Source organism: Drosophila rhopaloa, unplaced genomic scaffold (assembly GCF_018152115.1).
Source record: "Drosophila rhopaloa isolate 14029-0021.01 unplaced genomic scaffold, ASM1815211v1 contig_12, whole genome shotgun sequence".
Taxonomy (NCBI): Eukaryota; Metazoa; Arthropoda; class Insecta; order Diptera; family Drosophilidae; genus Drosophila; species Drosophila rhopaloa.
The window spans coordinates 13744-25774 of record NW_025334995.1 but is presented as its reverse complement, the minus strand read 5'-3'; the positions used below and the strand labels follow the sequence as shown (position 1 = coordinate 25774).

General features: G+C 40.4%; 1 protein-coding gene across 1 annotated transcript in view; it reads left to right on the top strand.

Annotated features, from left to right (window-relative positions):
• LOC108042227 (tyramine/octopamine receptor) overlaps nucleotides 1-11083 on the top strand; it is a 40272-nt gene extending 29189 nt beyond the window's left edge. Inside the window, exons 2-3 of the mRNA XM_044456569.1 lie at nucleotides 5732-7230; nucleotides 10547-11083. Of these exons, the coding sequence (XP_044312504.1) occupies nucleotides 5821-7230; nucleotides 10547-10939 (1803 nt within the window). The 5' untranslated portion in view covers nucleotides 5732-5820 and the 3' untranslated portion in view covers nucleotides 10940-11083. The remainder of the gene's footprint in view (nucleotides 1-5731; nucleotides 7231-10546) is intronic.
• The last annotated feature ends 948 nt before the right edge of the window (nucleotides 11084-12031 follow it).

The window sequence follows — 12031 nt, the reverse complement described above, 5'->3', positions numbered from 1 at the left end:
AACCGTTTGAAGCTTAAAAATTAAAATGTAAATAATATAGAATTAATGTATAATCTTGTATACCTAAATTTTGTTATTCCCCTGTAATTTACAACCTGCTCAAGCTGCCACATAGGTAGCAGTATACCTGTTAAGTTTTGCAATAAATATACAATTTTTTACTTTTATAAAAAAAAAAAAAATTTTAATTGATATGTATTTGGTTCGTCAATACCTATCGATTGGCCTAATAAAAGTTTGCCACGCCCACTCTAACGCCCAAAAACCCATTAAACGCTTAAGCCTGGCTAGCGCCTACATTTCCGCCTTTCATGGCCCGTGGTACCATTGCCTTGGAGTAGATGGCGCAATACAATGGCGCCATCTAACGGATGACTTTGGAACAGCTGGCCAAGGTGCTAATTCGAGCGGCGAAAAACATTCAAGAAGGCATATTTATGTTAAGTTGTTTAGCTGAGTAAAGGGTATCTAATAGTCGAGGCACTCGACTATAGCGTTCTCTCTTGTTTCATTTGTACACAGCCTACAAAAAGACTACGATCTGGATAATGAGTATTTTACTAGTTTCTTTATAACAGCAAGATTCTGTAAAGTTGTACCGCAGTTTGGCGGTGCTTAGGTGATGCATTAGTGTCATTTCAAAATAAAACACTTTTTGGGTTTATTTAAATCACTTTTGTGTCTAATGAATAAACTGGAAATCTCTACCCAATTTGTAAACTTCATCTCCTTTCAATCTGTCAGTCGGCAGCAGAAGCAGCGCTCATTTCTTTACGGCGAATATTTTCTGCTTCATCAATCTGCTGCTCATTTGGGAAGCAGTCCCCTATTCCACGACCCCGTCTCCGACCAATTGCTTTACACATCTGCATGTTCTTGTCATTGCCAAACAAAAAGAAGGAAAAATGGCATCGGGCGAGGATATTTCCCACATGGCACATGCAAAAGCCAACAACGAAGACGGGAAAAGCGGAAAAACAGAGAGGACCCCCAAAAAGAAACCGAAATCCACAAGCCAACCAGAACTCCGCATCAACACGTAAACAAATTTGCAACCTGTCTGTGGTTTAATGTATGGTTCTTTAAAATACATTAAGCCCGCAACTTGTGAACGGTTTAAACGGCTATAGAGTTCACTTCACTTCGAACACAGTTAAATATTTTACTCAGCCGGGTGGCAACAAAGCCATCCAGACAGAATACCAGTGTTAGGGCCCCACTTAATCCAATTTCTAGCCCAAAACTGTATCGATAGTCGCGTAATAGAAGCGGAAAACTGCATGAAAGCTGTGGGGTGGGGTTGGGGCTGGGTGCTGGCAGTGCGTGAGTGTCCTGAAAGGACCGCAGCGCCTGCACATAAGTGGATAAGGCAGAGGAGCTGACCATCCCTCCTATTCATTCATTTTTCATTCACCGGGCCCAACTCAACTCGACTCGAATTGCATTTTATTGAGTACAGGTCGACTTTCATTTAGGCCTAGTTCTGTTCAGTCCAGTTCATACCTGTACACTTGCAAAAAAAATAGCAACGACATTTGCAAAAATTTTTTAAGTTACAAATAACGTGTTAGTTTAATGCTGGGACCGTAATTATTATAAGAAATATTCATAATTTTGGATTTAAATTATTTTTGTACAGCCATAATTCAGTTTTATTTATTCACCAGAAAGTCAAAATTATTTATAACAAGAGAGAACGGTATAGTCGGGTGCCCCGACTATCAGATACCCGTTACTCAGGTAAAGGGAGTGCGAGATAGAAACTTTGATTGAATTTCTTCTACATTTCGATAGGTATTGATAAACACAATAAAACTGCTTTTTTACTTTTCCGAAATATTTAAATTTTTAAAATCGTATATAAGCGATTGTGGGCGTTAAAGGGGGCGTGGCACCATTTTGAAACAAACTTGCGCTGCGTAGGAACTTCTAAAATCTACATGCAAAATGCCAATCTTCTAGCTTTTATAGTTTCCGAGATCTCAGCGTTCATACAGACAGACAGACAGACGGACATGGCTAGATCGACTCGGCTAGTGATCCTGATCAAGAATATATATACTTTATAGGGTCGGAATAGCTTCCTCCTACCTGTTACATACTTTTGCACGAATACAGAAAAATAATAAATGAATAATAAAAACTCATCAGAAAGTCAAAATTATTTGTATGTGAATAATAAATTTTAATTACAAAGTTTGTTTAAAGATATAGTCTTGTCACAACACCGTAAGAATTGTTCACAAAAAAGGTATAAATGTATAATTATAATCTTAGAATTCCTTTTGCTTTCCACTTTGTTTTAACTTTTTTTTTTCTCGGAGGCACTTATTTAATGAATACTAGAAAATAAATTCAAAAAATTAAATTAATTAAGTAAGAGCGGAGTCAGTTTACTTTCAAAACTATTTCAGAATTTAATGGAGAATCCCATTGGGTTTCCCAATCCAACTTATGATTTTTTTTAGTGCATAACGGGAAAAGGGTGAAACTGCAAGAACGGTAAATGGACGCAGGTGGTTCGTTGAAATTGGCAACCAAGTTTTATCTGAACGTTGGCCAGTTGTCAACTGGGCGGCAGATCAGCGGTCTTTTATTGCCTCAGAGAGGTCCAAATCGGTTAACAAGTGGAAGAAAAACCGCAGAGCAACCACCTAACATTTCTAATTCAACATTCCTTTGAGGGCCCAATCATGTTTACTTAGGCACGAAAACATTTCATAATTTCCAATCAATTTCACCCGTTTTAATTAGGCGTAAAATATTTAAAATTCTTGCAGCTCAAAGAGCTTGCCGCGCAATCAAAGCGAAGCATTTTCATTGCCTTTATTTTGTTTGTTATGAATTTCGTAATTTTCTTGGGGGCTGTGTATTTGAACGATGAAATTTTACTTGTGTGTCTGTTGGAATTATTGTACGCCACATTAATCATGCAAATGAAATGAAATGTGAAGGGGCGGGGGATTGAGGTGTGGAGAAAGGGCGTGGCCCGCACACCCATCAATGCCAATTAACAAAAATTTTCCCAAGATGCATGTGCCAGTAAATATACTTTATTTGTATCTCTTTCGTTATGTGCGGCAAACTTGATCAGCATCAAAGGCGATTCGGCCTCCTGTATTTTTAGCTGGCCAAGTGCCTAATGAGGGCTATAAATAAAGCTCTGTGGGTGGTTCTGCGGGTGGGTCTGATGTCGAGGATGCGTGTATCTTGCAGATATGCCAGAACTCTTGCATATTTAATGAGCATGACACGGCGCAAAATTGAGGAAAACAAAGGAGCGGCGAGGCTGCCAACGAAGCTCGGATACTCTTTAACTGGTTGAGAAACTAAAGTTAATACTAAAAGCAAGGGCAAGGCTTTAAGTTTTTTATTGAATTTCCCAAAAATAAAACAAAGTTGATAAACTTTGGCACAGTAGCCTCTCACATTCCCAGATGCAGGCACACAAATGGTAATGACAAGTTTGCCAAAAAAGACATGTCCATGTGTATAAGCATTCCTTTACATATGTACTCCGTTATATGTACACGGAACCCGCTCAGCCAAGGTCGCTTGGCTTCCTTTGCGGGCGACTGCATAACGAGTTCAAAAAACTTTTCCCCATTCCTCCCATCGAACCCAACTGAACTCAAGTCAGGGACAAACTATCCTAAGCTGTTCATTCGCACTCACGCGAACACAAACACAGTTCCTTGACTGCTTTTGGGCGCTGCGCTAGTTCCTTAATCAGGAGCTTTTGTAATAAGCTTATCGCCCGGCGGCCAGGACAGGCCAGAAACGAACTCTCGCCACGAATCTCAAGCCTCCATCGACCACGAGATATTCAATTATGTCTCGAAGATTCCAGCAGAAAATCAGTTTACCAGAGGGAATATAATTCTTTGCACACGACCAAACAAAAATGATTTCCTTTTAAATTTAAACGAGAAGAGTATTAAAAATATAGGAAGATTTGTTCCTGAAATACATGTTGTTATTTATTTTAAATATTATCAAATTACTTATTAGAATTTGGAGTTAAAATGAACTGCTTTTAAGTATATATACACACATTTTTAACACAAGTTTTTGGAGTCCATTGACATAAAAGTAGATCAGGTCGTAGGGCTCGTTACAGATTTCCGTTATATATGATTATATATTTGTAGTCAGTGTTTTAAACTATTAAAAATTATAAGAGATTTCCGGGACATCCTCATAAAAGTATTTTGAACCAATTTGTTTTTTTTAAGTAAATATTGAAATTTTAGTGAAAGTAATCCCTATTACTGAACTTTCATAAAATGTTTGTGTTTTTTTTTTGCTCAATCGTGTTCAAATATGGCTGTTCAACCAACTAAAAATCGCTTAAAACTTTTTACCGCCTATTTGTAGATGCCGGAATAAAAACCGAAAATACATCTGCCTCCCCCGACTAAAAGCTAAGCATTTGCAGACAGAAATCAAGGTAGGATTCGGGGGCATTAGCAATCTGGCAGTCAGCCCCCACTTCTGCCGCCCGTGGAGCGAAAAAACGCAAACAATTTTTGCTGAATGAAAATGTTTGGTTCAAAGTTGTTCCTTCCTTTCCCCATTTTCTGGGCTCCGTTCAGTTCAGTTTATGAGCGGGTTATTTTGATTAATGTTCTTTCAACTGCTATCAGGCATGGTCGGGGGATAAAAAGAACCCGAAAGCAAAACTCAGCAAACTTGGCAAGAGCTTAGCGGATATACGAAGTGTCAAGTGAAGGAGCAGAGCAGCAATTATTCGATGACTGAGGAGTAGGTGGTGGGTGAAAGTGTATTGATTGAGGAAAACAAGCGAAAGGACTCGCAGTTCATTGTCCACGATATCCCTGGAAAAGAATTTACTTAGGACCATCTGTTTTTGGCTTGACATTTTTAATTACTTTTAAATATTTCATCCTTAGCAGAGATAATGCGACAAGATTTGTCATTTAAATTGTTAATGACCTTCTGACCGTGTTTCCCCAGGCCTGCCAAGAAAGTGTACTTGACCTTTTTCCGGGCTGCCACCAAGTTTTCTTCGGCCGGTCCGTCCCATCAATCGAATGTCCTTTGTGCATGCTTATTGACAAGTTGTAAATAATTTGGATTTGACATGATCCTGATTGCCTCGTGCAATTTTCTTGAGACTGATGACAAAACTTTTAAACCATCGATAATGGCTCACGATAACTTTCGCCAGAAATATAATAACAATTGACGAAAAAAGTCTTTAAATTATCCACAATGCAATTGTCTGGAAAAAAAGGAATTTAAAATTAAATGGTCAAGTCGAGAACTGTTCAAGAGACGGTAAATAATCAATATTTGATTCACCTGTTTAAAGATTTTGGTTTTATTTTCTAAAGTGTTCAGAAAAACAAAATGTATCAGTTATTACTAAGAATGTTTTAAGCGTCAAGGCGACAAAAGGTGTCTTTCTTTAAACGGTTAGTAATTAGTGTCAATGGCGAATGTGGGCAGCCATAACTAAAATATAATTTAACTATTATTCAAACTTTCTAGATCCACCTTCCTCAAGTCAGTAGCTCCGATAATGCGCTTATACTTCATAGGACCGGAAGCATTTCCTATAAACATATTGTTTAAACATAATAATGTTATAGTGCATGTAAACTTTATGTCTTTTAAATGTTATCAGGAAAAGTCCCAAGGCATTCAGCCTCCCTCCGATGTGTTCCAGCCACATTAATCCCGTTTTCCACTCCATTTGTCTCCCCAGAAAGAAGCCAGCGCAACCGCACACATCGCACATTCCGTCCGCCCTAAAGCATAGACGCATGTAAGCGGGGCAGGGCAGGCAGTGCCAAGATGCCATCGGCAGATCAGATCCTGTTCATAAATGTCACCACAACGGTGGCGGCGGCGGCTCTAACCGCTGCGGCCGCCGTCAGCTCCACAAACTCCGGGGGCAGCGATGCGGACACGGCTACGGATGCGGGCATGGAATCGCAGACGGCGGCCAACATGACCGGCTCGCTGGTGGAGGGCCTGACCACCGTGGCGGCGGCACTGAGCACGGCTCCGGCGGAAGCGGACTCCGTCGGGGAGTGCGGCGGGGCCGTGGAAGAGCTGCACGCCAGCGTCCTGGGCCTCCAGCTGGCGGTGCCGGAGTGGGAGGCCCTGCTGACCGCCCTGGTGCTGTCGGTCATCATCGTGCTGACCATCATCGGGAACATCCTGGTGATCTTGAGTGTGTTCACCTACAAGCCGCTGCGCATCGTCCAGAACTTCTTCATCGTGTCGCTGGCGGTGGCCGATCTCACGGTGGCGCTCCTGGTGCTGCCCTTCAACGTGGCCTACTCGATCCTGGGCCGCTGGGAGTTCGGCATCCATCTGTGCAAGCTGTGGCTCACCTGTGACGTTCTGTGCTGCACCAGCTCCATCCTGAACCTGTGCGCCATCGCCCTGGACCGCTACTGGGCGATCACGGACCCGATCAACTACGCCCAGAAGCGGACCGTGGGCCGTGTCCTGCTGCTCATCTCCGGGGTCTGGCTGCTCTCCCTGCTGATCAGCAGTCCGCCCCTGATCGGCTGGAACGACTGGCCGGACGAGTTCACCAGCGCCACGCCCTGCGAGCTGACCTCGCAGCGCGGCTACGTCATCTACTCCTCGCTGGGCTCCTTCTTCATTCCGCTGGCCATCATGACGATCGTCTACATCGAGATCTTCGTGGCCACGCGGCGGCGCCTGCGGGAGCGGGCCAAGGCCAACAAGCTGAACACGATCGCGCTCAAGTCCGCCGAGCTGGAGCCCATGGCCAACTCCTCGCCCGCCGCCGCCTCCACCTCCGGCTCCAAGTCGCGGCTCCTGGCCAGCTGGCTGTGCTGCGGCAGGGATCGCGCCCAGTTCGCCACGCCTATGATACAGAACGACCAGGAGAGCATCAGCAGCGAAACCCACCAGCCGCAGCAGCACCCGGATGGCTCCAAGGCGGGATCCCAGAGCAACAGCGATCCGCAGCAGCAGCAGCACGTGGTCGTACTGGTCAAGAAGTCGCGTCGCGCCAAGATCAAGGACTCTATTAAGCACGGCAAGGCCAGGGGCGGTCGCAAGTCGCAGTCCTCGTCCACCTGCGAGCCGCATGGCGAACAGCAGCTCCTGCCCTCCAGCGGGGGAGGGGGAGGCTGCAGGGTCGGCGGAGGACACTCCGGCGGAGGAAAGTCCGACGCCGAGATCAGCACGGAAAGTGGGAGCGACCCAAAGGGCTGTATACAGGTTAGTGCGTATGTCTAAAATTGAGAAGATATGGGTTTTGTACCTTATTTTATTATACCCTTGCAGAGGGTATTATAATATCAGTCAAAAGTTTGCAACGCAGTGAAGGAGACATTTCCGACCCTATAAAGTATATATATTCTTGATCAGCATCACCAGGAGAGTCGATCTAGCCATATCCGTCTGTCCACCCGTCCGTCTGTCCGTCCATTTCTACGCAAACTAGTCTTTCAGTTTTAAAGCTCTTTGCTTGAAACTTTCCCAAAAGTTGTCTTTCTATTGCAGGTAGTATATATGTCGGAGCAAGCAGGATCGGGCCACTATATCATATAGCTGCCATATAACTGAACGATCGGAAATGCCATAACTTTGGTGTTTTTAAAGTTAGGAATTTGGGATTTTCTATGAGTTTTATTTTTGGCCAATTAATCCGACCTACCGAATTTCATAAGGATCGGCCGACTATATCCTATAGCTGTCATATAACTGAACGATTGCAAATGCCATAACTTTGGTGTTTTTAAAGTTAGGAAGTTGGGACTTTTTATGAGTATTAAGAATACACCATATGAATAATTTTGAAGAATATAATTTACAGAATATTCTGCAAGGGTATATCAACTTCGGCTCCGTCCGAAGTTAGCTTTCTTTCTTGTTTTTAATTTGTTTGTTGTTCTTTCGGATTTGGTCATATTTAAGTACTACGGAATTACGGTTTAAATTAAGTTAAAATCGAACATCTATATAATTTAAATCCCATAGGAAAATCAAAAAATTAAAAAAATATATATAAATTATAAAAGTTTTTTTTGCTGTTTTTCTATTTATCAAAATATTTCTTTGAGATACAGTAATTATATACTATATCAGAACTACGCTTTTAGTTTTATCAAAATTGGACAACATTTTTATATAGCTGCTACGGAAACGATAGCAAAATGCAGCCCAAAATCGACATAGCTTCATTGTTTTTAGAAATATAGGCATAGAAATCGAAATGTAGTCGTTTTGTAATAACTGCAAGGGTATATAAACTTCGTCTTTCTGAAGTTTTCTTGCTTTCTTGTTTTTATTTTTTTTCTATTGCTCTTTGGGATTTGGTAATATTTAAATATTATGGAATTACGATTTTAATTTAACTTGTTTTTGCAAAAAAATAATAAATAAACAATTAATTGTAGTAGACAAATTTTTTTAGAAAAGTCATTACAGGGGACCCCCTTCCACCTCCCTCATTCACGATTTCAAATTTTGACGATTTTCAATGACCAGCCCATTGAAAATCGTCAAAATTTGAAATGTACATATATTATTATTATTGGCTTGTAACATCAATTTATTTGAAGTCTTAAAAAATAAGAAAAAAATTTAACATCCTTTTTATTTGTGTTGTTGGTTTTTGTCATTGAACAAAAGCCCTTCTTTTTGGCGGCGCATGGGATTTCAGCTCACTGGAACATCTGAAACCAAAAATTACAACGGGATTAGGAGGAGTACATGTATGGCTATAGCATGAACTAGGATTTTTTAATTCGCACAAAAATTAACAAAATGGAGGACCTTTGAACATTTTTATACCCTTGCAGAGGGTATTATAATTTTGGTCAGAAGTTTGTAACGCAGTGAAGGAGACGTTTCCGACCCTATAAAGTATATATATTCTTGATCAGGATCAATAGGGGAGTCGATATAGCCATGTCCGTCTGTCCGTCTGTCCGTCTGTCCGTCTGTTTCAATACCGTTTGCGAGCTCAGTTTAAAAGCTAGCGATCTGAAACTTTCACAGTCGTCCTAAAACAAGTGTACGCAGATCAAGTTTGAAAATCGCCCCGATCGGATGTCTATATCCTATAGCTCCCATAGGAACAATCGGATATAACTTGCAAGAATGGAAGATATTTCGCGCAGTGTAAAAGCTATTGACATAAATCTTTCCAAATCGTATTTTTTTATGCATACCTTGATCAGGGTAAAAGCGCGTGGCGATCGGACGTCTATATCCTATAGCTCCCATAGGAACAAAAGGGTAAAATCGGTTAAAATTTAATGATTTTTAGGATATTTCGCGCAGTATACAAGCTATTGACATGAATCTTTCCAAATCGTATTTTTTATGCATACCTTGATCAGGGTAAAAGCGCGTGGCGATCGGACGTCTATATCCTATAGCTCCCATAGGAATAAAAGGGTAAAATCGGTTAATATTTAATGATTTTAAGGATATTTCGCGCAGTATACAAGCTATTGACATGAATCTTTCCAAATTGTATTTTTTTATGCATACATTGATCAAGGTGAAAGCGCGTGCCGATCGGACGTCTATATCCTATAGCTCCCATAGGAACAATAGGGTGAAATCGGTCCAAATTTGATGATTATCAGAATATTTCGCGCAGTGTGTAAGCTACTAACATAAAATTTTCCAATTCTTATTTATTTACGCATATGACTTGATTAGGGTAAAAGCGCTTGCCGCTCGGAAGTCTATATCTTAAAGGAGATAGGAAAAATTGTTAAAGGCTGCGAAAGTATCCCTTTTTTTGTATATGACATTTTTGCAGTATAAAAGCAATTGACTTGAAACGATGCAAATCTAGTTTACTTATGTATACCTTATTCCTTTCGCTACTTTTTCACTTTTAGCAATTTCGTCAAAGTCTGCAAGGGTATTAAAACTTCGGCTTGCCGAAGTTAGCTTCCGTCCTCGTTTCTTTTAAATCGCCTTCTTTTTAGCCACAAATCAAGTTGAAAAGTGAATAAGATCTTCACCGTTTTGATTTATCTTGGTTCATGTTATTGCTATTTATATATAGCATAACGTATTAAAATTTGAAACCGATTGGATTAATAGTTTTTGAGTAACCTCATGCCCCAGTCGTTTAAAGTTTTAAGAAGCTTTCGGCGTTGCCTTACGCTTCCACCATAAATCGGCTATATCTTGAAAAGTTTTTGAAATTTTCACTTGAAATTTTAAAGGAACATTCTTGAATAGTTATAAGTTCGAATTAAATAAAAAAATCGATTTTTTGAAATCAAAAATTGGGGGGTCCTTTTAATTTGTAAACTCTGTTATAATCGGAATGCCCCATTTTACAAAAGATTTATGTTCAATAACATTAACATTAACATTATGTAACATTATCAAAAAGTGGCGGAAAATGTTTTAGTATGTTAGTTAGTATGTTAGAGGACATATAGACCAATTGTTTTCTTAAAAATGAAAGATAAAGCTTTTTGTCATACGACTCCAAGCTAGAAAACACTTTTTTGCTAATACAAATTTTTATCTTACCTTCTTACCTTCAACCTGACTCTAGGTCTGCGTAACCCAGGCGGACGAGCAAACTTCCCTCAAACTGACCCCTCCGCAATCTTCGACGGGGGCGGCCGCCGTTTCCGCCACCCCGCTGCAGAAGAAGGCGAGCGGCGTTAACCAGTTCATCGAGGAGAAGCAGAAGATCTCGCTGTCCAAGGAACGGCGAGCGGCCCGCACCCTGGGCATCATCATGGGCGTCTTCGTCATCTGCTGGCTGCCCTTCTTTCTCATGTACGTCATCCTGCCCTTCTGCCAGAGCTGCTGCCCCACAAACAAGTTCAAGAACTTCATCACCTGGCTGGGCTACATCAACTCCGGACTGAACCCGGTCATCTACACCATTTTCAACCTGGACTACCGGCGGGCTTTCAAGCGGCTGCTGGGCCTGAACTGAGAACCCGGAGAGCATTACTCAGAGTTTGTGCCAAACTTAAATAGTTGTTTATCCGACCAGCAAAGATCTCAGTCTTATGTTAAACCCCAACTGGAAAACCAAAATCGAACTTCTAAAGCTCATTCAATTATACTTTGTAAGTTTGAGCCTAACAAAAACGTAGGTCTAAAAAGTATGGCTGCTTGGAATTAAATTTTAATTGGACAGTGTGTTTCAAAAAGTTATAATTAGGTTAGGCTTGTGTTTTCGTTTCCATAATCAAATCTTATAATGTGCCTGAATCCAAAGTTGGCTCAAATGTCAACAAATGTCAAACAATGAGGATCTGCGAGATCTAGTTTCCGAAATCTTCTCAAATTATACCCTTGAATAGGATGAAAATTTTATTCAAAAGTTTGCAAATCAGTAACCGAGACATTTCGGACATTTCTATATCATTTCTATCTATATATTTCTATCTGAAACTTAATAGTACATTAATCGGAATGGAACAAAACAGAAAAAAATAACTTCCTTGTTCGGAAATACATGGATATAGACAGAGATTTTTTATAATTTAATTTTATCAAAATATATCGTCATATCTATCGAATCTACAAACTATATCATATAGCTGCCATAGGAACGATCAAACAATTTTTTGGGACATAGCTTCATGGTTTTTAAAAATTTGCAATTAATAGTTTACATGTTCGGAGTTGTCTTCTACTGCGCCTCTTTACTCAAAAAATGGTTTGGCACATTCAGCCCATTTAATATTTCTTTAATATGTTGACCTTTTTAAAAGATATCAAATTTGCTATTCAAATGTATAAAAATTTATTTTGCAACTGAACTTTTAACAGTTAATGCCATTAAAATGATTTAAAGTTCATGGGTAGAATTCTCGACTGTTTTCAGATTTTCTTCGGTAGTCGGTTTGGTTAACTTATTATGTTGGGGTAAACTAGTAACCCCAACAAAGAATTTTAGGCACACTTAAATAAATAAACGGTCTAATACTCAAACTAAAAGGGGTTGTGCTGGGATAAAAATAAGGAGATATGCATCCAGCCATTCACCATCAAAATTACATAGTAATAACCTGCATAA